This window comes from Pelobates fuscus, chromosome 4 (assembly GCF_036172605.1).
Source record: "Pelobates fuscus isolate aPelFus1 chromosome 4, aPelFus1.pri, whole genome shotgun sequence".
Classification (NCBI taxonomy): domain Eukaryota; kingdom Metazoa; phylum Chordata; class Amphibia; order Anura; family Pelobatidae; genus Pelobates; species Pelobates fuscus.
The window spans coordinates 302,395,777-302,423,602 of NC_086320.1; the positions used below are offsets into that span (position 1 = coordinate 302,395,777).

The 27,826-nt window shown below is 37.3% G+C and overlaps 1 protein-coding gene across 1 annotated transcript in view; it reads left to right on the forward strand.

Annotated features, from left to right (window-relative positions):
* LOC134608053 (probable acyl-CoA dehydrogenase 6) overlaps positions 1-25,896 on the forward strand; it is a 115,617-nt gene extending 89,721 nt beyond the window's left edge. Inside the window, exons 5-9 of the mRNA XM_063450684.1 lie at positions 6,252-6,419; positions 12,916-13,089; positions 15,903-16,064; positions 16,974-17,124; positions 25,265-25,896. Coding sequence (XP_063306754.1) covers positions 6,252-6,419; positions 12,916-13,089; positions 15,903-16,064; positions 16,974-17,124; positions 25,265-25,358 — 749 coding nt within the window. The 3' untranslated portion in view covers positions 25,359-25,896. The remainder of the gene's footprint in view (positions 1-6,251; positions 6,420-12,915; positions 13,090-15,902; positions 16,065-16,973; positions 17,125-25,264) is intronic.
* The last annotated feature ends 1,930 nt before the right edge of the window (positions 25,897-27,826 follow it).

The window sequence follows — 27,826 nt, forward strand, 5'->3', positions numbered from 1 at the left end:
AAATAAGCCATATACTTTAATTTACAATGTAACAACAAAAATCACATATATATTTATACTGATATATAATAGTCAGGTCACACAAGAGCCAGTTTATCATAGATCTCTCAATAACATGTAATCAAGTTCACTTAACCCCTTAAGGACCAAACCTCTGGAATAAAAGGGAATCATGACATGTCACACATGTCATGTGTCCTTAAGTGGTTAAAGACAACTGTCACCTCAAACCTACATATTAACATAATAATCCTTTCATCAAGTTTTGAATGGAAATAGATTGTTTTTTAAATGACATATATGAGAAAAAAATGAGAACATTGCATCCATAATTTCCTTATATGACATTCAGCCATGTACATGCACTTTAGGTCAGACGGTGTTTGAAAACCAACAATTCGTGTCTGTGGTCTGTAGGAAAACCATAGGGACCATTAGTGTAGTGTCTGTAGGAAGACTATAGGGACTGCCTGTCAGCTTTTAAACACTGTCTGACCCAAGGTGCGTGCATACGGCTAACTGACACTGCCCTATACTTTGGGTGTTGATGTATTATTCTCATTTTTTTAACGTATACTTCATGTATAAGGCAGCTTAAAGTATAGCAAAGGTAGAGATTACATTCTGCCTTAGCCATACCAATTAATATCAGCGATGGGCAGCTGTGATAGACTGGGAGCAGTCGACTGACACCCTCTACCTATTACTGGCACCCCAGTACTATTCCAGCGAATGCAGAAGCATTAGCCCAAACAGCACAGAGCAGCTGGGCTGAAGGCATCTAGGGACCTTCATTCAGTGTTAAACTATTCAAAAACAGAGTCCAGGAACTAAAACCACTACAATGAACTGAAGTAGTTGTATTGTTTAGAGTGTTCCTTTCAACTTCAGTACACCATATATTCTTCAATTGCTAGCATATGAATAATTTTTAAAAAGTTTTTAGCTGTGGTGTGGTCAGTGCATCTGACCTAGGTTATAGGGCTACTCCAAATACCATGACCAGTAGTGATGTCGCAAACATAAAATTTTCCGTTCGCGAGCAGCGAACGCGAACTTCCGCAAAGTTCGCGAACGGGCGAACCCGGCGAACCGCCATAGACTTGAATAGGCAGGCGAATTTTTAAATGTACAGGGACTCTTTCTGGCCACAATAGTGATGGAAAAGTTGTTTCAAGGGGACTAACTCCCATGGAAAATTACATAGTTGATGCAGAGTCAGGTATGATGTTGTATCGATCAGGCAGTGTAAGGGTTACGCACGCTTCACAGTGACAGACCAAACTCCCCGTTTAACGCGCCGCAAACAACCGCAAACAGTCCATTTGCACAACCGCAAATTCCCCATTTGCACAAGGTTGGATACCAAGCTAGCCATGTTCCGTTCCTTGTCCTCACTGATGTCATTGAAGGTCTCTTCCTCCACCCAGCCACGTACAACACCAAGGGTCCCCGAAAAGTGACAACCAGCCCCCTGTATTTTTTTTTTAAATGTACACTACTGTTACACCAGATATGAGTTGCACTGGTGTGACACTGTGCCGTGGCAGGCCCCGAAACGCACACGTGTGAAGGAAACTGACTGCTATTATTTCACAGTCAAATTTCTTGTTTTTTTTTTTTAATGTACACTACTGTTACACCAGATATGAGTTGCACTGGTGTGACACTGTGCCCTGGCAGGCCCTGAAACGCACACGTGTGAAGGAAACTGACTGCTATTATATTACAGTCAAAAAATGTTTTTTTTTTAAATGCAAGCTATTGTGACACCAGATATGAGTGGTGGCACTGGGACCACCTTAAAAAATCATGATCACTATATACTTTCTCTACAAACCTCTAAAACGAACCAAACTACTCATCCATCCGCTATACCACTTTATCCCACCTAGAACTAGTGCCCAGTTAAAATATTTGACTCTTACTTACCCACACTCAGTCATGCCACACACATTTCACCACTACTCTCACTGAATCCCTCTGACTACGGCTAAATTCATCTTCTACATCAGAACACTACTCCTAAGATTGGGTTGTATCCATGTCTCGGGTCTTTCATTTAGAATAGGGGCAGCTTTGGTCTCCTTCAACACTGACACTCCAGTGCATATTATTAAAAGATTGGGCAGATGGAAATCCTCAGTCTACAACCGATATATTCTTCATCCCGAGAAAGAAATTAGGAAAGCTTTTAAAAGTTTGGCTTTGTACATTTGATGCAATAAGTGTGTTTTTCTTTAATACCTTTTCACCCTCTTTGCATGAACCCAATTTACATATAATATATATGTTCAGAAACATATTAGTAATATATGGCTATGGGGGTATAATGTATTATAAACACAGGTTACTGGCTATGGGGGGATAATGTATAATAAACACAGGTTACTGGCTATGGGGAGGATAATGTATAATAAACACAGGTTACTGGCTATGGGAGGGATAATGTATAATAAACACAGGTTACTGGCTATGGGGGATAATGTATAATAAACACAGGTTACTGGCTATGGGGGGGATAATATATAATAAACACAGGTTACTGGCTATGGGGGATACTGTATAATAAACTCAGGTTACTGACTATGGGGGTATAATGTATGATAAACACAGGTTACTGGCTATGGGGGGATAATGTATAATAAACACAGGTTACTGGCTATGGGGAGGATAATGTATAATAAACACAGGTTACTGGCTATGGGGGGATACTGTATAATAAACACAGGTTACTGGCTATGGGAGGGATAATGTATAATAAACACAGGTTACTGGCTATGGGGAATAATGTATAATAAACACAGGTTACTGGCTATGGGGGGATAATATATAATAAACACAGGTTACTGGCTATGGAGGGATACTGTATAATAAACACAGGTTACTGGCTATGGGAGGGATAATGTATAATAAACACAGGTTACTGGCTATGGGGGATAATCTATAATAAACACAGGTTACTGGCTATGGGGGGATAATATATAATAAACACAGGGGGGATACTGTATAATAAACACAGGTTACTGGCTATGGAGGGATAATGTATAATAAACACAGGTTACTGGCTATGGGGGAATAATGTATAATAAACACAGGTTACTGGCTATGGGGGATAATGTATAATAAACACAGGTTACTGGGTATGGGGGGATACTGTATAATAAACACAGGTTACTGGCTATGGGAGGGATAATGTATAATAAACACAGGTTACTGGCTATGGGGGATAATGTATAATAAACACAGGTTACTGGCTATGGGAGGGATAATGTATAATAAACACAGGTTACTGGCTATGGGGGATAATCTATAATAAACACAGGTTACTGGCTATGGGGGGATAATATATAATAAACACAGGGGGGATACTGTATAATAAACACAGGTTACTGGCTATGGAGGGATAATGTATAATAAACACAGGTTACTGGCTATGGGGGAATAATGTATAATAAACACAGGTTACTGGCTATGGGGGATAATGTATAATAAACACAGGTTACTGGCTATGGGGGGATACTGTATAATAAACACAGGTTACTGGCTATGGGAGGGATAATGTATAATAAACACAGGTTACTGGCTATGGGGGATAATGTATAATAAACACAGGTTACTGGCTATGGGGAGGATAATGTATAATAAACACAGGTTACTGGCTATGGGGGGATACTGTATAATAAACACAGGTTACTGGCTATGGGAGGGATAATGTATAATAAACACAGGTTACTGGCTATGGGGGATAATGTATAATAAACACAGGTTACTGGCTATGGGGGGATAATATATAATAAACACAGGTTACTGGCTATGGAGGGATACTGTATAATAAACACAGGTTACTGGCTATGGGAGGGATAATGTATAATAAACACAGGTTACTGGCTATGGGGGGATACTGTATAATAAACTCAGGTTACTGGCTATGGATGGATAATGCATAATAAACACAGGTTACTGGCTATGGGGGGATACTGTATAATAAACACAGGTTACTGGCTATGGGAGGGATAATGTATAATAAACACAGGTTACTGGCTATGGGGGGATACTGTATAATAAACTCAGGTTACTGGCTATGGAGGGATAATGCATAATAAACACAGGTTACTGGCTATGGGAAGATAATGTATAATAAACACAGGTTACTGGCTATGGGGGGATAATGTATAATAAACACAGGTTACTGGCTATGGGGGGATAATGTATAATAAACACAGGTTACTGGCTATGGAGGGATTATGTATAATAAACACAGGTTACTGGCTATGGGAGGATAATGTATAATAAACACAGGTTACTGGCTATGGGGGATAATGTATAATAAACACAGGTTACTGGCTATGGGGGAATAATGTATAATAAACACAGGTTACTGGCTATGGGGGGATAATGTATAATAAACACAGGTTACTGGCTTTGGGGGGATAATGTATAATAAACACAGGTTACTGGCTATGGAGGATAATGTATAATAAACACAGGTTACTGGCTATGGGAGGGATTATGTATAATAAACACAGGTTACTGGCTATGGGAGGATAATGTATAATAAACACAGGTTACTGGCTATGGGGAGGATAATGTATAATAAACACAGGTTACTGGCTATGGGGGGATAACGTATAATAAACACAGGTTACTGTCTATGGAGGATAATGTATAATAAACACAAACACAAAAAAAAAATGAATGCAGCTTGAGAATTAATTTAAATTGTATGCTGTCTAGGAGGTGGGAGGGTCTGGGAGGGAGGGTCTGCTGCTGATTGGCTGGAATGTGTCTGCTGACTGTGAGGTACAGGGTCAAAGTTTACTCAATGATGACCAATAGGGGGCAGACCGAACATTGCATATGTTCGCCGTCCGTGGCGAACGCGAACGCGCTATGTTCGCCAGGAACTATTCGCCTGCGAACCGTTCGGGACATCACTAATGACCAGTTCTACTTTTAGAAGTGGTCCTGGTGGCAGAGGTCTGCACGTGCATTGTTTCTGCTTGAAACGCTGCACATACAGATATATTTGTACTTTTGTGCCAGGTGCAAGTTGCACCCCCAGCACACGTGACTTCGACAGCCCAGAACTATGTTGTGGGCTGCCTAACATTAATACTGTGCAAAACTGACATCTGTTGTCAGCATGTACAGCGTATTGGTGATAGTTGTAATGAGAATTTTCTTTGCAGGCAGTGCTACATCGATCCCTTCCGCCTCGCTGCATTGCCTGTTCTTCTTTTTTTTATCTCCTCCCTCTCCTTTCCACCTCTTTACTCACCACCTCAGAGTGTGTGCATGTGCCTTGAGCCAGTGAAACGGTTCATTCAAATGCTTCTCTATGAAAAGCATTCAGTTGGACCATGAAATGGCACCACTGATGTCAGGCGGAGGTATGTAAGGTATTCTCCTATAGAAAAGTTGTGGATTTGGTGATATAACAATGCAGACACCTTGGTGTGTACTGGAAGTGGTACCCCGTAATATCGAAAGATATGCATGCTTTTGCAGTACAATAAGATCTCCACAAATGTAAATCTGAGAATATTGTTTAAGGAGAGAATATATTCAATTAACAACATAATTGGACTCATCCTGTCAAGACAGGACATTGTAATACTATTTGCTGGGTTCCAGTAATGGTGGCTTCTCAAGTCTCCAAGAGGTATGGCTTTGGGAACTCACAGCTATATTCAATTTATATAAATTGTAATTCTTATATATGTTGTAAGCTTTTTGTTATTTTGTAACCCTCCCTATAAGTATCCTGTTTCTACCCCACCCTAGTGGCATCCATTTTACATTGCTACATTCAGTTACATATTAATCTGCTATACCATGCGTGAAGCCTTCATCTTGCCACTGAAGGCTATATCTCATATACTTGTGTATTAGCCTTCCATACGCTAACATGCAGTAATAAAGACTTCAATTTCAGTTTCTCTTATTCTATAAACGGCTTAAAAAAATACAAATCAACCACAAGACGGAGACTGAGTGGTGAGTTGGTAAGTGGAAGTTTACTATCCATTACTTCCCAACTCTGACAGTTGTTTTCGCTCTAAATGTAATGGATCACCTAACTAATTAGTACAATTAATTTGATCTGTGAAAGAGATGATGTAGATCCCTCAAAGACCAGTACAAACATTTTTTTTCAAATTCAATATATTTAAACCAGTTGCTCATATTTTTGAATATTATGTTGTTTTATGACACGTTTGCTTATCTTTTTCTTTTATCCTCTTTAGATATAAAAACCAGTGCTGTTAAAAAGGGTGATGATTATGTCATCAATGGAAGTAAGATGTGGATAACGAACGGTTGCCAAGCTGACTGGATGTGTTTGCTAACGAACACAAGTGCAGGACCGCCTCATAAAAATAAATCACTTATATGTTTACCCATGAAAACGCCTGGTGAGTTTGCTTTCAAATTGTTAACAGTATCAACTTTGTAACGTAAGTGTGTACTGTGATTGAAATCTCACCTGATTCCTGAAGCTACCTGTGTGTTCTCACTGTGTGAGCTGAGTCATAAGGGGTTAGCAATTCCTTCTCCAAGCTGTGAGATTTAAAATTTTGAGAAAAATGTGTCACTGTCAGTACTGTAAAATATGGTAAGTCTGTAGAGCATGGTGTGGCACAGCTGTGACAGTGAGTAATTGACAGTTTAGAGATGCAACATTTTCTTGAAAAGCTAAGGTATTTAGTTTCTCAATATTAGTATACTAAGGTGCAAAACAATATTTAATATTTAGCAAAATAAAAATGGGATGCATTCACAGGTCTTGGCAAATGTGTATATTTTTGTGAAATAAAAACTTTGGTTTTATTTATTTTTGTATTCTTTATTTTGTTGTGATACATGAGTACTTAGTCTGCCACGACAGCAGAGATAGATTATAAACAGGTATACATTTGTATGACAGAGAAATAAAGATGGTTATACAGTACTTTTTTTTTTTTTTATGTCAACAGAATTTGATAGGCCATGTCGGAGGTTAAATTAGTGCATTTTGAGTTAAACAAGACATGTCAATGCTCATGAGAAAAGCCAAGCTTCAAATTATGGTTCTGAGACTAGTTGCTGAGATAAGATATTTATGGCTGTGGGTAAGTGTTGTTGGGAACTCAGGACCAGGCTCCTAGTAAACAATGATTCTCAGGACCTTTGGCAGGGACCGCCGCCGAAGAGAAATACTGTCTGTGTTTAGATGGCATGATAACCATGTGTGTGAGTGCTATCCCTATGTCTTCGGCCCTGTCTCAGTGTGATATACAATGATATATATTGTTTTCTGTTTAGTACCCCTAAACGAGAGGGACAACGGGGGGAGGGGATTATTAACTCGCCAGTTAGTTGTATGGTTTAGAGTGCTTGGTGGGAGATATTTTTGGTAAATCCGGGTGCCCTTAGGGGGGGATCCTGGTTTGCCAGGGAAGCACAGTTAGGAGGCCCTATCACTCAGGCTATAACTTAACCCCTTAACGCCGTTACGGCGTTCTATGCCGTCGCGGCTTTAAAGGGCTTTAAAGCCGTTGCGGCGGCATAGAACGCCGTAACGGCTTGCAGCCCCAGGAGCTAGGAGGTACTCACCTCCGCCGCGATCCTCTTCTGGGGGGCTGTCTGAGAGCCCAGGCAGCCCCCCTCCGGCAAATGAGGCCCCCGGGGGCCATGTGATCGCTTTCAAAGAGCGATCACATGGCCCCCTATAGCTGGCTATGGATCTGCCAGCAGGGGGACTGTCTAAAATATTAGACAGTCCCCCTGCTGGTAGGTAGTGTAAAAAAAAAAAATATTAAAATGTTATAAAATAAATTAAATGCCTTTTTATATATATATAATATGTATATATATATATATATATAATATATATACATATTATATATATGTAACGTCATACGTAATGTATTTTAATATTAATATTAGTATATATATTAGTATTAAAATACACTTAGAATGACGTTACATATATATAATATGTATATATATTATATATATAATAGATCTACATATATATATATATTATATATATATATATATATATATATACGTATAATTACAATAATAAATAAATAAAATAATTAAATAAATAAATAAAATATTGAAACAAAATATAAAATAAATTATATATTCATATGTAATTTCATTCTAACTGTATTATGTTATTAATATATATATATTGGAAACAGAATACACTTAGAATGACATTCTATATATATCTATCTATATATAAAATACAAATAACCGCAAATATATATAGAGAGAGATAAATACATATAATTACATAAAAGATTACATTAGTATACACGTAGAATTTATATACCTATAAATGCATATATATTAAAATTCTACGTGTATATTTAAGTAATTTTTTAACATAATTATGTCATTTGATTAATTAAAATTTGATTGACATGCCTGACAACACAGGGAGAAAGTGCAGAGAATTTAATTCGCAAGCACTATATTTGACCCTGTAACTCTCCAAGACACCATAAAACCTGTATATAGGGGGTACTGTTTTACTCGGGAGACTTCGCTGAACTCAAATATTAGTGTTTAAAACTGGTAAATTGTATTACAACGATGATATTTTAAGTAAAAGTGACGTTTTTTGCATTTTTTACAAACAAACTGCACTTTTATGGACTATATTATTGTTGTAATATGTTTTACTGTTTTAAAACACTAATATTTGTGTTTAGTGAAATCTCCCGAGAATAACAGTACCCCCCATGTACAGGTTTTATGGTGTTTTGGAAAGTTAGAGAGTCACATATAAGGCTAGCATTTCATTTTTTTGACATTGAAATTTGCCAGATTAGTTATGTTGCCTTTGAGACCGTATGGTAGCCCAGGAATAAGAATTACCCCCATGATGGCATACCATTTGCAAAAGTAGACAACCCAAGGTATTGCAAACGGGGTATGTCCAGTCATTTTTAGTAGCCACTTAGTCACAAACACTGGCCAAATATTAGTTTGAACGCTAACTTTGGCCAGTGTTTGTGACTAAGTGGCTACTAAAAAAAACTAAACATACCCCACGTTCAATACCTTGGGATGTCTACTTTTTCAAATGGTATGCCATTATGGGGGTAATTCTCATTCCTGGGCTACCACACCGTCTCAAAGGTAACATTACTAATCTGGCAAATTTCAATTTGAAAATGGAACGTTCTATATTTGACCCTGTAACTTTCCAAAACACCATAAAACCTGTTAATGGGGGGTACTGTTGTACTCGTGAGACATCGCTGATTACAAATATGTGCATTTTGTTGCAGTAAAACCTAACAGTATTATGACATTTACAGCTAAAATGTGAGGCGGAACTACAAATTTAAAAAAAAAAATTCAAATTTCTCACAGTTTTTTTTTATTTTATTCATACTAAATTGTTTCATATACAAATATTTTATATGAAATGAAAGCCCTGTTTCTCCTGAACAAAATGATATATAATAAGTGTGGGTGCATTTAATATGAAAGAGGTGAATTACGGTTGAACAGACATATAGCGCAAATTCCAGTTTTTGTTTACGTTTTGTTTTGATCAGAACGTGTACTATTGACTCCGTCCTGAAGGGGTTAAGCAGAACTAAAATGTATAAAGCATAAACAAACAGTCTTATCGTTGGCGTCTAAAGAGACCGGTTAACCGTAATCACAATGCAGTGCCCTTAGAGTTGCTTCTTCCTGCTGCAGTCAGGTTGGCAAATGGTTTGTCGATTCGGTTCTCGGGACGAAGGGAGCGATGATATCATGGTCCCAGGTTCCATCTGAGGCTTGTGCATCCACAGTTGTCAGTCGCAGAGTTGCAAGTGAGGTAATGGTGTGGGTAGCTAGTAGCGATCCCGGTGCTTCCCATCTATAGCTCATGTTGGCAGCACGTAGTCGTTGAGTCACTGGGTGGAGCGACCTGTGCCACTAAAGGGTGGCCCTCGTTAGGTCTTGATAGAAAGATAGGTTGGAATCTTCAAGTGATAATGGGGTCTTGCCTCTCAACGCTGCCATTATATGTCCTTTGTCTTGGAGCGACATGCAGCGTAGTATGACATCACAAGCTGCTTGTGAGCGGGTTCTTGAGCGGCTTGAGACCCAGTATATTCCATCAGTGACCAGTTTTCTAGCCACTGCTGGAGGTAGTATAGTGGCCACTAGCCTTCTCATGTAATGCGGCAGCTCCTCTATCGTGACACTTGTTGGGATGACGCAGATTTGAATGTTGTTGCGTCGGTGGCTGTTCTCGAGGGCATTGAGGTGCAGGGTGAGATTGTGGTGTGAATTTTGGAGCTGTTGTACAGAGTCTTGTGGTGGTAAATTCTGTCATGTCAGCTTCTGTAGCACGTACCCAGTCATTAGTGCTTTGTAAATCAGCTCTGAGTCCTGTGAGTTCCTTTGCCAGCATTTTGTGGAAATCATGCAGTAATATCTGCAAGTCGTGTTTGGTCGTGGGGGACGATCCCTCTGGGGGTGCTGGTGGTATGTTGCAGAGGTCTGTTCTCTCCAGCTGGTCGGCGTGGTCCAGCAAAGTGGTAGCTGTCTGGCTTTTCGCTGGGGTTGGTGTGGGCCACGCAGGCCGTTGGTACATGGCCCCAATATCTCTTTCTTCTGCCTGGGTGCTGGCTTTCTGGGAACGTCGCCCCATGGCAGGCATGTGGTCCACCAAGCTGGAAGGAGATCCGGGGCAGTGTCAGTTGCAAGGCCTTTGTAAACTCCGCTGAGGAGCGCCTCCAAGTTAGGCAGTGATTGCATGGAGTAGGCCAAGGGCTTGTGTCTGCGATTAGGCGTTGTTGTTTTCAAAAAGAAGGGTATCTATCGATGCAGTGTGATTTCTCAAGTCGGGGTAGGGGTCTGGGGTGTTGGGATCTGGTTTGATTCTCAAGATTTAGGCGAGATAGGAAAATTGGAGCCGGAGCTGCCAGAAATGGGGTCTGATCGGCTCGATAGTTGGCTCCGCCCCGTAAATGCAGACACATATTGACCCTTACAGACACACTGACCTTGTTTGGCATAGGTGGCTGGCCCCTGGGCTGGGCTGGGCTAGGCAGGCGGCTGCTGGCCTTGCAAATCCCTTGTTGGGCAGGCTGGTGGATGGCACTGGCCCCTTGCTGGACAGGGTAGAGTAGAGGAGGGCTGCACTGCCTGCTACCGTTTGTGCAGGCAGTCATTTTTTGGTATCTGTAGCATTTTGTAATTTTTTTATTGTTAAATGTATCCTTTTATGCTTTAAATAGACTTTTATTGAAGTTCAGTGACCTATCAGTAGGAACGGATATCGGCTGCGCAGAGCCATCTGAAAATACACTTATTTAGTAATGAGCAATAACAACATAATGGACTAACCAATAAACGTATCCCTTCTATAATATTGTAAAGCACTGTGGAAAAAGCTGGCGCTGCATAAATGTATGAATGCAGGAATTCTCATGAAAATGTTCTGTCCATGGAGTTATGGGAGCAGAGTACGATATGTCCCAAAGTCAGGAGGTATATAAGAAGGATGGAAGATATTAGTGATTCGTGAAGCAGCCTTTCCAAACTCTACACCAGTGCTGCCAACTCTGTAGAGACGCCAGACAACCAAAGCTAAATATGCTTAATGAAAAGAAAGAAAGGAAGAAATAGATGCTCCTATAAAGATTATAGCTGAAACGTTTACCAAAAATGCAGAATATGTCGCCTTATTCTTGGAGTTCCCATAAAGTTTGAGTTATTTTAGAGGCGTAGTTACAATACTTACCATTTTAAATATAGAGTATGTTAGAAATCAGAGTTGTTATGGTTAAGAAGCATATTACAAATGTTTTTGTATACATTGTAACTACATACTCTTTTACTATTAAATTGTTACTTTTGCACACATTGTAAATTATACCACTATTACTATCCCATGCATATTAACCATACCAGATGTTTCTATAATTATTGTAACTATATAGTATGTAACTTTTGTACTGTTACCATTGCATTTACTATAAGTAACAATCGTACTATTGGTACAATTTTTATTACATTATATATAGAGAACTATGTAGTATGTTTTATTCCAATATCACTATTGTATATGTTCTAAGTTATAACCATAATGTGTTACTGTTCCAGTATTACTATAACTATGTATTATGTTACTATTGTTCTGTTATAAAGTTAACTCTATATTATCTATAGAGCATGCAAAGAAGGTATTAAATGGTGCGCCCGATGGTGCTTCGTTTCACCAGAGAATAATATGCAGAGGATTATATCAGAGAATTTAATTGCTGTTTTATTACTTAATTGTATTTTATATTCAACATGTAGAATATTCTATTTAAAGTAATAGTAAACATAAAGTTCAGTAACATTCTCTGTCTTTTAACACATTATTTTAAAGCCCAGAGGAATCTCTCACTGAGTCATTCCTTTCTGTTTTAATAAATTAGATATAATCTGTTATGTTTGGCATTATTCGTCCTAGGAATCAGTACATTCTTTTCAGGGTAATTATTGACTTTGACTAACAAGAGTCTGTTGTACTAAGCAGCACCGTAATATATTCTTTTCATTTATTCCATTTGCCCATTTAAATAGAGATAACATGACTAATTGCTTAGTAATAAATCTCATTTTGCCTTATCTAGCCCACTGGGTATAGTGTATTCTGCAGCAATCTTTAATTTATCAGCACTGAAAATAATTAAATGTATCCATATAGACCAGTCTTTTCAATACCTTCTTGCAAATTGTTCCAGTAATAAAGTACCAAGAAAAGGAAATTACGATTAGACATGTTTCTGTAGTAAAAGTGATGTCTCTATATTACACACTCAATATTACACAACTTTTCTTATGACATTTTGCTAAGCAGTTAATAGCCTTGCTTAGGGCATGTGACTTTTTAATAAGACGTCTAACTATTTTTAGGTGTTCACATTACCAAAAAAATAAAGAAAATTGGAATGAAATCCTCCGACACAGCTCAGATATTTTTTGAAGATGTCAGAGTTCCAAGTAAATATTTGATCGGAGAGGAAGGAATGGGCTTTATATATCAAATGTTGCAATTCCAAGAGGAACGCATGTGGGGTGTAGCTAGTGGTAAGTCTTTAAAAGAAAAAATGTTTAATACCTTTTTCCCATTTGTCACCGATTTTACTGGAAACCAACCAACAACTTAATAAAGCAAGTGAACAAATCAATGCCTTTAATGTGTCTGTTTAATTTCTAAATGTTTTATATTTTATTTTTGCAGTTTCATTTTGGCTGGTGTAATATTCCTAAAGTGACAGATATTTAGTCAGAGTCTGCATACTAATACTTCCTGTTCACTTGTAAAGACATAGCAAAATCCCTGCTTTACGAGCAGTGACGTCCGTGGCTGGTTTTTCACAGTTCTGTTAGACTGTGGTTTGGGAATATCAGGAGGATTGGATAGAAATGCAAAGCATCATAGAAAAATATCAAATGTTACTCAGTGTTACATTTGACCCAATATCCACTTGTTTTACATTGCCTAATATTCCTGGAAACTATATGAAATTTTAGCATATGACAGATTCTGGTGTCATTAAAAATAGGACACAAGGTGAAAATCAACAAGCAGATAGAGAGGAATCTTATTAATTAATACTATATTCAAAAATATATACTGTGAGTTTTGGAAGCTTGAACAAATTATGCTGAGTTTTGAAAAAAAAAAATATTACTTTTCATCAGGAGACAATGAACCAGTGCTCTTAATATTGAACAAAAAAAGCTATATGATACATAGTTACATAGCGGAAAAGAGACATATGTACATCAAGTTCAGCTTTTGTGCTTTTTTTGCTGTTTATCCAAATTATTTATTATTTATAAGTCACAAAATGGCAAACTGTTGTCTCGCCAACTGTCCATAGAGTACTTGTGTGTTAATAAACAGAAGTATTCCGTAAAAAGGTAACCTAACAAAAATTCTTGAGAAAATAATTCAGACAGAAGCAAATTGTAAGCTGGTAGCTTGTTTTAATGGGGCAGAGTTAGGAAGTTCTAAATGACCTATATAGTTCTCTGATTTTGAACTCATGTCCCCCTCTGTCAAGGCTCTCCCCCCTGTGGTGCAGTAGGGGTTAGTAACCCTTTCTGTCACTTACTTGGATCCAGCACCGATGTCCCTCAGTCCTGGCTCGAGTCTGTCTTCTCTCCTCCCACGCCGAAGTCAGCCGGCGGTGGGGGAGACCTAATGCGCATGCACGGCAATAGCTACGCTCACATTAGGATTTCACATAGGAATTATTCAATGCTTTCCTATGGGGATTCTGGTGACACTGGAAGTCCTCATGCATAGCTTAAAGACCCTGTCTGATAGACAGCCACTGGAGGAGTTAACCCTAGGTAATAATTGCAGTTTATTATAGAGTAATGGGACACTGCACCCAGATAATTTCAATGAGCTGAAGTGGTCTGGGTGTCTACAGTGTCCCTTTAACATTAAACTTAATTGTATAAATGCAAATCATGATTATGGTTAAATATGAGTGTGGATAAGAGTACTGATTATATTTTGGCTTGGAATGCAACTTTACACACAGAACACACATCATCACATAATAAAAACGCGCAAGAACTGCTAAATATTGCATGCAGAGGGCCGGCGCTAAAATAAGGTGGCACAGGCGCATCGGCTTGAGGAGAGCGCAGTACAATGCTCCCCTCTTGTCAGTCACTCATGTGTAGCATGCCGTGCGTGGACCGCAGGAGAGGAGCTTGTTTCCCTCTCACTGTACTGACAGGAAACGCTCAATGTTTGTGCAAATGTTTGTACAGCTTTGTATTTCTAACACCGTTGAATAGGGACCACTATATCCTTTAGGGATACAAATTCGTATTGTGGGTTGCATTAAGAATACAAATTCCAAACCACTGGAGGGGAGAGACATAGGACATAGAGGAGACAACCCGGGAGATGTGCTTACTAACTACAAGACTTAGAAGAAGGTCCAAACTCAATAGTGATGGTCTGGGATCTAAAATGTATGTAAAATTATGTATTGATCCATGTCTTATCTTGTTCTTATCATATCTCTACATTTTACTAGTATTTCATGAATAATTTCTTCATTAAATATATACTATATGTTTTAAAAAGAATTTAAAAAAAAAAATAGCAATATACCTCAAGGAAGAGACAGACAAGTTTCTTCTTGGCAACTCAAAATGACTCCAACCTTCATAAATCGCAGCATACAGGAAAACATTTTGTACAAATATTTACACCAATGAGAAAATAGAACTGGGCTGGGCAGACAGAGCTCAAAGGAAAACACTAGTCAAAAGTCATTTATTACACTACTTCCTCCCCCTCTGTGCAAGTCCACCCTGACAACAAAAGGTTATCTTTTTAAAATCGTTGTTTTGGTTCCCAGTCCCCTTTTAAAAAGGTGATTGTTGTCACCTTATTTTCAGCACTGCACCAGTGTCATTGTTGCTTGCCCTGCCATTCTCTGCCTCCTTGGCCAAGCTCATCACATTTGACAATCTCAGCCAATCTAATGCATGTATAGGCTATTGCGCATGCGCAGCAGTGCACCACACTGCGACAACATGCATATTATGAGAAAGGTCAATAAATCAAATACAGAAAACATACAAAATTGTAATGTGAATTTAATTTCACTTCTACTTGAAATGTGAGAAAACCATATCATTCAAAAGCTAAGACTATTATAAATAAAGCATCAACATTAAAAATAAGTGCACAATATTGCAAAAGATGAAGGTTGTAAAAAGAAAAAAAACATAAAATAACAGAAAACTAAACAGTTGAAAACATTAATGTGGACATTTTATGGTCCACAGATTCTTCATTTCCCTGCTACTAAGAGTATGTTAGGGTTTAATTGTCACTATGTATATTTTTTCCTCTTATATAGTTCTTTCTACAATGGAGAACATTATACAAGAGACCATCAACTACACAAGTCAAAGAAAAATCTTCAACCAACCCTTGTTAAACAACCAGGTTGTCCATTTTCGCTTAGCAGAACTGGCTACTGAGGTTGAGTTGCTTCGATCAATGTTGTACCGTACAGTAGGTATGTTTCTGTTACCGTGATGTAGGCATGCATAATATGTTACTAAAATTAATTCTGTGTGTCTACTTCTAACTCCATAAATATAAGTGGATATTGTTTACTGATGCTGTCATGTTTAAGGTTTTTTCTAAAAAAAAATGCTTTTGGAGGAAAAATCTATGTAAAGGTAGTTTTCTACTTAAGATACGGTAGAGTCCAAAAGTTATTCAGCATGGAATATGGATTAGTTATGTAGCATGAGGCTATATATTCCGTCAATATTTACATTTTTGGTAAATTAATTCCACTAATCCAAGATAACTGAACCTGTGTCTGTAGAGATAACACATGCTTTTTCACAGCAGAAATGTTATTATAAAATAAACATATAATGTTCAGAAAAATACCTTAATCCAGTTATTATTCTGAAAATCTATATATGCACAATGAACATCTTTAATTTAAGTGTTTTCCAAATATGAGTTAAACTGGAAATGGCTCACGTTGCAATAATTTGATCATTATCTATCTATGTATTTCTATATAATAAAAGCAATTATGATTTAAAAGTTATTATTCTGAAGATGAAATCCACCCTGCTCTCTACTACCAAACACGTTCATTGATTAAACTTATTTCACATATTTCACATATTTAATTACAAGGTTATGATTTTTTTCTGGAACCCCTAAATATTATTATTTTCTTATAATACACACTTCAATATTAGAACAAGGTTAAAGAAGCAGACACACTTTGTTGAATAATGTGTGTGTGTGTGTGTGTGTGATCAAATATCTATGCAATTAAACATTTATGATGCAAAAGAAATACCAAAGGAGAACTCTAAGGCCTCTTCTTTTATACTAGGACTTTAGAAGGATGTATTATATATATATATATTTTTAAGATTTGTACCTTTTTCTATAGGTTTGTATGTTGAAGGTAATGATGTCACCAAACTTGCTTCTATGGCCAAATTAAAAGCTGGTCGTCTTGTAAGAGAGCTTAGCGACGGTTGCCTTCAGTACTGGGGAGGAATGGGCTTCACTGATGAAGTCCTTGTAAGCAGATTTTACAGGTGAGCAAGATGGTAAAAAAAAAATATTATTTTATCTGCATATTATTCATGTAAAATAACTAATTAAATGTGTATGTTGTAATACCTTTTTTATTGGACTAACAGAATTTTGGATTAACTCCAATACTGATGTTTTTACTGTAAAATTAAAGTTTAATTGTTTAAAGTACCAGCTATAGTGACCACCAACACAAATTCAAAAGGATGAAAAAAGACTCACCTGGTTGCCTGTTAAAAAGGCACAAGTCCAACATTCTTGTAAAATTGATAACATTATTGCTATTGAGTTGGGTAAGAGTAATCACTCTTTATCATCCACATTGGAGCTGCCAAATTGGTAAATGTAAGTGTCTTTTGTAACATTAATTATTGTGTCATGCTCTGAAAATGTCACTGTCATCCCATTTAGCACAGTTATTTACTAAAGTGAGACTGGTCAGGAGTTCTAAGTCAGTTTTAAGTTTAAGGCCAAAGTAGCTGAACTGGAAGTGTAGTTGAGAATTTTCGTCTATTTTGACCTGAAATTTGAAATTCACTGAATACCCAACAATTTCCACTTTACTGAATATCCCTGTAAGACTATGCTAAACTGAAAAGTACAAATTGCATCAAAAGGAAGTCAATTGACTATACAGTACACAGTGTATATACAGGTGATACTCTAAAAATTAGAATATTGTGCAAAAGTTTATTTATTTCAGTAATGCAACATAAAAGGGGAAAATAATATATGAGATAGACGCAAACAAGATAGTTCAAGGCTGGAGTCAGTGCATCAAGGGCCACCACACACAGACGGATCCTGGACATGGGCTTCAGATGTCGTATTCCTCTTGTCAAGCCGCTCCTAAACAACAAACAACATCAGAAGCGTCTTACCTGAGCTAAAGAAAAACAGACCTGGTCTGTTGCTCAGTGGTCCAAAGTCCTCTTTTCTGATGAGAGCAACCTTTGCATCTCATTTGGAAACCAAGGACCCAGAGTCTAGAGGAAGAATGGAGAGGCACACACTGCAAGATGCTCAAAGTCCAGTGTGAATTTTCCAGTCTGTGTTGATTTGTGGAGCCATGTCATCTGCTGGTGTTGGTCCACTGTGCTTTATTAAGTCCAGGGTCAACGCAGCCGTCTACCATGAGATTTTGGAGCACTTCATGCTTCCTTCCGCAGACGAGCTTTATGGGGATGCTGACTTCCTTTTCCAAAAGCACCAAAGCCTGGTTCAATGACCATGGGATTATTGTGCTTGATTGGCCAGCAAACTCACCTGACCTGAACCCCATAGAGAATCTATGGGGCATTGCCAAGAGAAAGATGAGAGACATGAGACTGAACAATGCAGAAGAGCTGAAGGCCGCTATTGAAGCATCCTGGTCTTCCATAACACCTCAGCAGTGCCACAGGCTGATAGCTTCCATGCCACGCCGCATTGAGGCAGTTATTGCTGCAAAAGGGGCCCAAACCAAGTACTGAGTCCATATGCATGCTTATACTTTTCAGAGGTCCGATATTGTTCTATGTACACTCCTTGTTTTATTGATTGCATGTAATATTCTAATTTACTGAGATTGTGGATTTGGGTTTTTCATGAGCTGTAAGCCATAATCATCGCACTTATGACAAATCACGGCTTGAACTATCTTGCTTTGCATGTAATGCGTCTATCTCATATATTAGTTTCCCCTTTTACGTTGCATTACTGAAATAAGTGAACTTTTGCACAATATTCTAATTTTTCGAGTATCACCTGTAATTTATATAGCAATAATCAAAATGATTATGAACAAAGACTAAGTATTATCAAAGATAATAAAATCACATATTTAAAAAAATTCCATATACTTATGAAATGCAAACCAAACATAACATATAACACATAGTTAAAGACAAACTACACAATGATCATACAGTGCAACTAATTATCTGACCTCTAGAAACTCTGTCTGATACTGACAAGGGTAAAATTAGAATATATGGTTTTTTTTTGTTTGTTTTGAGTGACAGGGATCCTTCGCATGAGATTTATGCAAAATATTGTAGTAACTATGGACTAGTTATCTACCTTTGGTAACTCTTTCAAAAATACTTAAGAGGAGATTTCATATAGAATACACTTACGTAAACTCCCATATTGTATTGTAGATCCACATCTCAAGTGGCCATTGCTAGACAGTAAGTTACTAACAGACAATGTTGCTAACAAATACATGGATTTGATCCACCCAATTATTCAAAAGTCCTTGAATTCTTTTTCCCATTTTTGTAAAGACATATGATATGGAAGATTGCATTGACTATGATTGCCTTGAAGAAGAAACGTTTGCTGCTGTGCCTGTAGGTCGTTGGCTGCAAACGACAATTGGGTCATTTATCACCCTTGGCTTTCTCAGCACAAGTGTAGAATATGTCACAATTATAACACACTTGTGACTTTCAAAATTACGTTATTGTATGATGGCAGTGTTTAAACAAGCATAGTGCTCTCATTAGCAGCATTGTGCACAATACAGGATGTACACAAAACTTACAGTTGCAATCAAAAATTATTCAACCCCTTTGAAAATCAGGTTTATTGTCAACATTTCCAGCTGTTTGCAATGAACAAATCAAACAAAAGCAATCGAAATAGCTCAACACAGCAAATGCTTCAAGTAGTTTCCCCAAATGTAACTAAAAACGCAAGTCATTATAAGTTGCATTTTCAGTTGAATTTGGGGAAACCACCTGAATCATTCGTTGTGTTGAGCGATTTCAGATGTTTTTGTTTGATTTGTTCATTGCAAACAGCTGAAAGTCTGTCAATTTTGACAATAAACCTGATTTTCACTGGGGGTTGAATAATTTTGATCGCAATTGTACAGGGTTATTTACTGAAGTAACAATTGTCAGGAATTCACAGTGATTTTCAAAGGGAAAAAAGTTAGCTATACTTCTAGTTCAGCTATTTTGGAATTCCGTTTGACTTGACTTTGAATTCCCAACAATTATTACTGTTATCAATGTTTATGGGTTCATTATTAGTCAAAAAAGATAACACGTTAAATGCTCTGGATAAAATAAAAAGCTAAACAAGCATTCCTATTCAATCTGAATTGTGGTTAGTCGGAAAATGTCATTAAACTTTGTTTGTGGTTGGAAATCATCTAACAGCTAATTGGATTCTCTAAAGCTTAACGTTTATGCAATGGCTTCTGCTTTGGATGCATACCACACACAAATCTTGTTTGTCTAAATTTTCTGCTATTTTTCAGCGAAAAGCATTTTGTCTTATAACATTTTGTAAATTCCCAAGTCCGGTTAGTGCCTGGCACTGGCTTGCTGTAGATGTCATATTACATTTATCATTCTCTCTCCACTTGCTTGCACAAAACCTTTCCTCGTTTCCCCTAAACATAAAACTGCAGTACAGCATGTCCAACCTGGTAGGCATTTTTCGTAGAATGCACGTCAGAAATAGATTACAAAAGCATAATAAATAACAGTGGATTTTTTATTTAGCTCATTCTGTTGTCATGTTTTGCATAAACATTATTTTTACTCTTGTTAGAATTTGCTGTTGAATAAGACTGACGCCAGAAACTTGCAACTGATTATCTGTTCAACTTTTCCCCTTTTTTTATCTATATAAAAATAAATTTTATACATTGTTTGCATTTTTTTTTTCTTACTGTTTTTTCTCTTGTATGTGTTTCACCTTAACCCCTATTTTGGCTTTTTGCACATACTAACAGTTTATCTTCAATAGTTTGTTTTTTTTTCAGTGTAAATGCTGATATTTTTAATGTCTTGCTTGCATATGTGTCCTTGGACTGAAACTCTAACCAAATTTCTTACACTTTTCTCTTCCTTCGCTACTCTGCAAGTTCAGTACTTTAAACTTTGTTATAAAATGTGAATATTATGTCTATTCTATGTGTGGCTGTCTATTAATTCAACCAATTAACCACATACATAGGGAAGTTTATTAGACATATTTCCATTATATGGCATGTCGCTTTATTATAACTTTTGGTAACAAAGAATTATGTTTCTATTTTGAAATTACTTGCTTTTTCACAAGGTCATTGCAAGGCATTTCTGTAAATGCAAAAGCACTTAGGCAGCTGACAATTGCCCTTTTCCTATGCACTTGCCAATCTGCCCTCCATCCCAATTTTATACATTTCAATATTAGGAGGAATTCTTTGGATTTATAGAAAAATATATGTGTAACTAAAGACAAACACACCAAAGTCTATGAAATCATAGTAAAAGATTCTGATAATAGCCCACAGATATTGGTAGGTCTTTAGCCAATTACTTATCAGTAATGGGATCGTCACTCTGCAGTTTTCCATCGTCAAATATTCACTTTTTATTTATGCTTCATTTAGTGATGTTTAGCATCTCAATAAAACTTATCAAAGCCACAAAATAGTATAATAATTGTGAACACAGTTACTTTGTTGATTAGTTACATTTAACCAAATCTCCCATCAACAGCCAATATCAGACCATCATGGCCTCAATTTATTAATTGTTGGATAAGCCTTTGAAATGATTAAATATTTTTAGATACACTTTTTTAAAATGATTTAATATTAAGAAACATATTTTAACATTTTGATAGTTGTATATATGATATATTTTTCTTATATTTATATATATATTCATATTTTGAAAAAGAAAAAAAGTTTATCCGTCATTTGAAAAGCGTATCCAAAAATATTAAATCAAGGCCCATATTAGGAAAATGATGCATGGTAAAATTTATTTTTATTCCACTGCGTGAGAATCTTGTCTTTTACAGACTTTTTGCCAATAACAATTACATTTTATTATATAATAGGAGCATATCTTTCCTGGTTTTCAGCCAAATGTAGGAGTAAGACTGGAAATTTCAAACTATTTTCTTCCAATAATGAAATGTCCTGTTTCACCTTTTGTACAGTTTTAACCAGAAACTTTCCATCTTCCCACTACGTTTGTCTCGCTTGCTTGCTCTGGTGAATGCGATAGAAATTAATAAGTAGGCATAAAAACTGCATTTATTTTAGTTATTGCTAATTTAAAATTGTTCTGTCTTGTGTATTTCTCAATGTTCCATTTAAAGCAATGTGTGAATTAATAAAACAATAGAATAGATACTGCACCAGTAAACGAAATGACAATTCGATATCAATCTAAAAAACACAAATAACATAACATAGTGCAAAATGTATATAAATAATGATAGACCCCTTAAGTAGAGTAAAACTCACAGGATTTAGAGCCGTCCCAGGATCTATATAATATGCAGGAGGGTGCCTATAAAGAATAATGTGTGAATTAGCACATGGGCATTGGTGTAAATCCTAATAATTAACACTTAAACTCAGTACATATCTACTTGTACGTAAGGCTTATTTTCTGTACCGGGAAGGCAACAATCCAATTCAATGGCAGTTCCTTATCGGAAAGCTTTTTCCTGAACCCAGGAAGTACAGTGAACTTATGGCGTGTATCTGGGCTAGAGCTCAGATAGGACATGGGACATGGGAGGTTGCTGCATTACTCAGTAATGCTGACAGCACTAATAGACATTACATTACAACTCTCAGTGTGCTGGTGTCACGTCTCTGTGTTCATGATCACTTAAATGTGTGTTATTGATGCTTGCCACTCTGTGTAATCCTATAGTTACACTATGGCAGGTATAGGGTATGGGACTGATTGTCATATTATTATTATTATTATTATTACTGGTATTTATATAGCGCCAGCATATCCGTAGCGCTTTACAATATTATCAAAGGGGGAGATTTAACAATAACTGAAACAATTACAAAAACTTACAGGATCAAATGAGCTTACAGTCTAAAAGAGGTGGGGCGTAAAACCCAACAGGACAGGAGGTAGCAATCAAACAAGGTGGAGTGAAGCAGAGCTGGAGGAGAGAATAGAGTACTGCCCTTTAGGAAAGAGCAAGAGACAGGTATGTGAGGTAGAGGTTACTCTGGGAGGCCATAAACTTTCCCAGAGAGATGGTTTTTGAGGCGCTTTTTAAATGATTGAAGACTAGGGGAGAGCTTGATGGTCATAGGCAGGCTATTCCAAAGGAAAGGAGCCACCCGCGAGAAGTCCTGCAAGCATGAGTTGGCTATACAGGTACGAGCAGCGGAATGGAGAAGGTCACGGGCAGAGCGGAGAGACAGGGAAGGGACATACCTATGGATCAGTGAAGAAATATAGAAGGGGCTAGAATTGGTCAGTGCTTTATAGGTGTGGATTAGTACCTGGAATTGACTCCTATAGGATGCATGAAGCCAATCTAAGGGGAGAGGTGTGAGAGGAGCGACAGGAGAGGAAAATCAGTCTAGCTGCAACATACATTACAGACTGTAGCGGGGCAATACAACTTGTGGGAAGACCTATTGGGAGAGAGTTAGAATAATCCATGCAAGAGATTACTATAGCATGGACAAGCTCCTTAGTAGCATCTTGCGTAAGAAAGGGGCAGATGCGGTCTATGTTTTTTAGGTGAAATTTACAGGATTTGGTAACAGACTGGTTGTGAGGCTCAAATGTGAGACCAGAATCAAGTATAACACCAAGACAGCGTGCTTGCAAGGATGGACTGATGTGGGTACCACTCACTTGAAGGGAGAGTGAACAATGAGGATCAGTATTAGGAGGAGGACAGACTAGGAGTTCAGTTTTAGAGAGATTGTGTTTCAAAAAGCGGGAGGACATCCGGTCAAAGATGGAAGAAAAGCAAGCAGTGACACGTTGCAGGACGGCAGGGGAGAGGTATATCTGAGTGTCATCAGCGTACAGGTGATATTGGAATCCAAATGAGGTAATAAGTTTGCCAAGAGAGGCAATATAAACAGAAAATTGAAGGGGAACAAGTACAGAGACAGGTTAAGGGAGGAGGTATCATTAGAAAAGGATACACTGAATGAGCGTTGGGAGAGATTGGAGGAAAACCAAGAGAGGACAGTGTTACAGAGACCGAGTGATTGAAGAGTTTGGAGAAGGAAAACATGGTCAACAGTGTCAAAGGCAGCAGAGAGGTCAAGAAGAATTTGTATGGAGTAGTGCCCTTTGGATTTAGCTGTGATTAGGTTGTTAGTGACTTTAATAAGAGCAGTCTCAGTAGATTGGAGCGGGCAGAAGCCAGACTGAAGAGGGTCAAGGAGAGAGTTGTAATTAAGGAAACAAGTCAGACAGGTAAAGACCAGCTTTATAGGGATGGGTCCAAAAGTTGGGGAAGCGAAACAGGACCCAAAAATCAGGACTGTCCTGACAAAATCAGTATAGTTGGGAGGCATGTTAAATAGCTTGTAACGGACTCAGTGAGTCTATAGAGTCCTAGAAAAAACGTGATTTTTTTTGTATTTTCTCATTTTAAAACATGATTGTTTTTTTTATTTAATCTAATCTAATCTTTTTTTAATCTATATTTGATTTTTTTTTTGTTCATATAGGTCTTTCTCCCAGCCATGCAGTGTCTCCACATTCATAGAAAAGGCTTGATAAATGTACATATTTTTCTCAAGCTGTTTTTATGAATAAGGAGCCACTGATTGAGAGTGTCAGCTTACCACTCTCTGCCAATCAGCCACACCCCTGCTAGTGGCAACCCTGAGCTTCAGTTTTCCAGCATTTCAGCAAGCAGAAGGACAGAGGGGCAGGGAGATCCGATGCTGGAACACAGACTTTGGGGTTAAACTATTCAAGAGCGGTTTAAATCCTAAAGGTGAGCCAATCCCAGGGATCTTCTGGCATCACAACAACTTAATTGAGATGAAGTTGTTATGGTGCCCGGAGTGTTCCTTTAATTGTTCTGCTCTTTCAGGATTATTGGTTGGGGGTGTTGTAGACCTCACATTTTTTGTATCTGCTCCTATTTATAGCTCCCTTCACTTACAGAAGGCATATAAACACTGTGTAACAGTTTATAACATGGTAATATATTCTCTGAATGGACTGTAAAGGTTTTGGTAATAGATCAAAGAGAATAGAAAACAATGTACAATGTCCCTAGCAGTGAACATTTAAGAAAAAAGATACTTTGTGGCAAAAAAAAATAAAAATAATAAGTGTTAACAGCAAGCACTCAAATTGGATTATATAAATCATGCATTTATCTAAAACTGTAATTTATTTTTTTTTTTTGCAGAGATTCAAGACTACTTTCAATAGGAGCTGGAGCGGATGAAGTCATGCTTGCAATCATATGCAAATATATGGGAACTCTTCCAAATAAAAAATAAATCCCTCTAATAATGTTAAAGTCCAAACTGAAAAGTTAAAAGATCATCTTTATCAAATTAACAAAATTGTATAACACAAAAAGTCAATACAAATTTTATTAGAATGCTCTAAAATCTGAGCATGTCAACAAAATAAGATGTTTATTTTAATCCCTATGCCTTGATATTGTAATATTGTTTTCATAAAATGTCTGTGAATTAGGCATGACTCATATTTCTAGGTGGCCAAGCAACAGCGTTGCAGGACAAACTATTGTTTTTGTTCAAATTTTTGCTTGTAGTTTTATTATAACCCACTTATTAAAATTCCTATAAAAACCAAACCATTAATAAATAACTCTTAAAACGACTTGTAATGGTAGAGACGTATGATACGCTATATCCTTTGCCAAAACAAGGCTATAGGTACACCTCTTGGTCATCTTGAGTTTGGTGATCAATTTTTTGCTTAGCCACCTATATCACATGGTTTTACAGTAATTTTATTGTTTGCGTCTAATTTTGCACAATATTAAAATAAATAAATTATTCTACTGGACTACAGATCTGTAACTTTTGTTAATTATTAAATTATGTTGTGTGATCTAGATTCAGATTTGTTCAAGAGAAGTTTGGACACATGATTCAGCAGTTATATTGGATTGCTTGAAATTCTTTTAACCCCTTAAGGACACATGACATGTGTGACATGTCATGATTCCCTTTTATTCCAGAAGTTTGGTCCTTAAGGGGTTAACATCTTCTTTCCTAAAACTAATTCTTAGAACCATGCAAATTTTGGCACACATGTCCACGGTCGGGTTTTCTAAAATAACTGTTTGTTGGAAAAAAATAGCATATTGGTGAGTATGTCCACAGCTAGGTCTCTATCATGGCTGCTTAACCCCTTAAGGACACATGACGTGTGTGACACGTCATGATTCCATTTTATTCCAGAAGTTTGGTCCTTAAGGGGTTAAAGGAAGTTATTAAAACCAAGATGGCAACCATGAGCCAATTACCTTCAAGAATACATTTGCATTTATTTCATTACTAAGCAATATTACAACTTGGTAAATATATGATTTCTCAATTGCACAAATGCCTAAGCTAATATGAGGATCAGTCTTCACAAAGGCCAGTAGACATTTACTTTTTTGTATATGACTTATATACATGCATTATCTACGCACGTGCTATTTCCATGCTCTTATATTTGGCCACCTTAAATGGTCAGTTAGAAATGTGATTGTTAGCATGAAAATGTCACAAATATATTATTTAAATGTCCAGAAAATCAAAACTGCTGAATAAAAACTTTTTAAAATTAAAGTTGTCATACATTTATATAAGGGAACTCTGCCATCTTCATTATGCAGCCCATTTCTCGGGCATTCTGGAAGCCGTCTTAAAATACGTATATCCACCAGAATTGCTTTTTGCCGCTACATTTTTCGCTGTTTTTGGAAATAAAAACTTTTGTTTTGCATCTACGGTTTCACAAGACAGTTTAAATAAATGTTACTGATGCAGTAGCTACAAATGACAACTTTGGAAATGCATAATTTGGATTGTAACACTGTAACTCTCTCTGTTCTAGCTAGAGAAACATTAAAGTGGCCATGTCCTGAATTCACTGGACAACTGTTTGCTGTGTCTGGAGAGAAGATGGCTTTAAACTAGCGACACAGAAAAAAAGCTATGTAGATTGTATAGAGAGGAGGTGAAACATGTGTGAAACCTAGGGGAGGGGGGTAGAGATGGGGCAACTGGTGAAATTAGTAAAGAAAGTAAGTTGCTATTTGATCGTTTTTAATAAACTACAAAACAATGATTGGTACCCTTAAATGTCTTCTTGTAAATGCTATAGGCTTGATGAACAAATTGGAGCTGGTATTAATGATAAGTGCAGGATGAATCTCATAATTGAGCAGGTAATTTAAAGGGACACTAGAGTCACCAGAACAACTACAACTTATTGCATTTGTTTTGTTGTCTATCACAGTGTTTGTCTAGTGTCTGTCACAGTGTGCATTACTGACATTCAGTATCTCCACACTCTTCATGTAGACTCTGAACTTTCCCCATAGAGATTCATTAATTTAATGCATTGACGATAATGCTTTTCTTATTGGCTGGGATCATAAATTCTGATTATGTCAGCCAATTCCCCCCAACATTAGCATCCTAAGAAGTGAGACGCTGGTAGGTGGCAACTAAAGGCGACAGGCCAATAATGCCATTGCGTCACTGGCTCTGAGCAAAGGTGCAAACCTTTCTGGAAAGGAGCCAGGTCTGAATTACACAAGGTTGTTTACCGATCGATCAGGCCAGCGCATTGAGGGCAGGACATACAGAGAGCATTGCTTCAGTTCTCCCTCCAGGGTCCAAGTGCCATGGGTGCACTGCGAGCGTGTCAAATAATGCGCTCGGCTACACTACCTGTGGACAATTGCTTGGTGTCTCCAAAGGAGAACAGGACCTGAAAA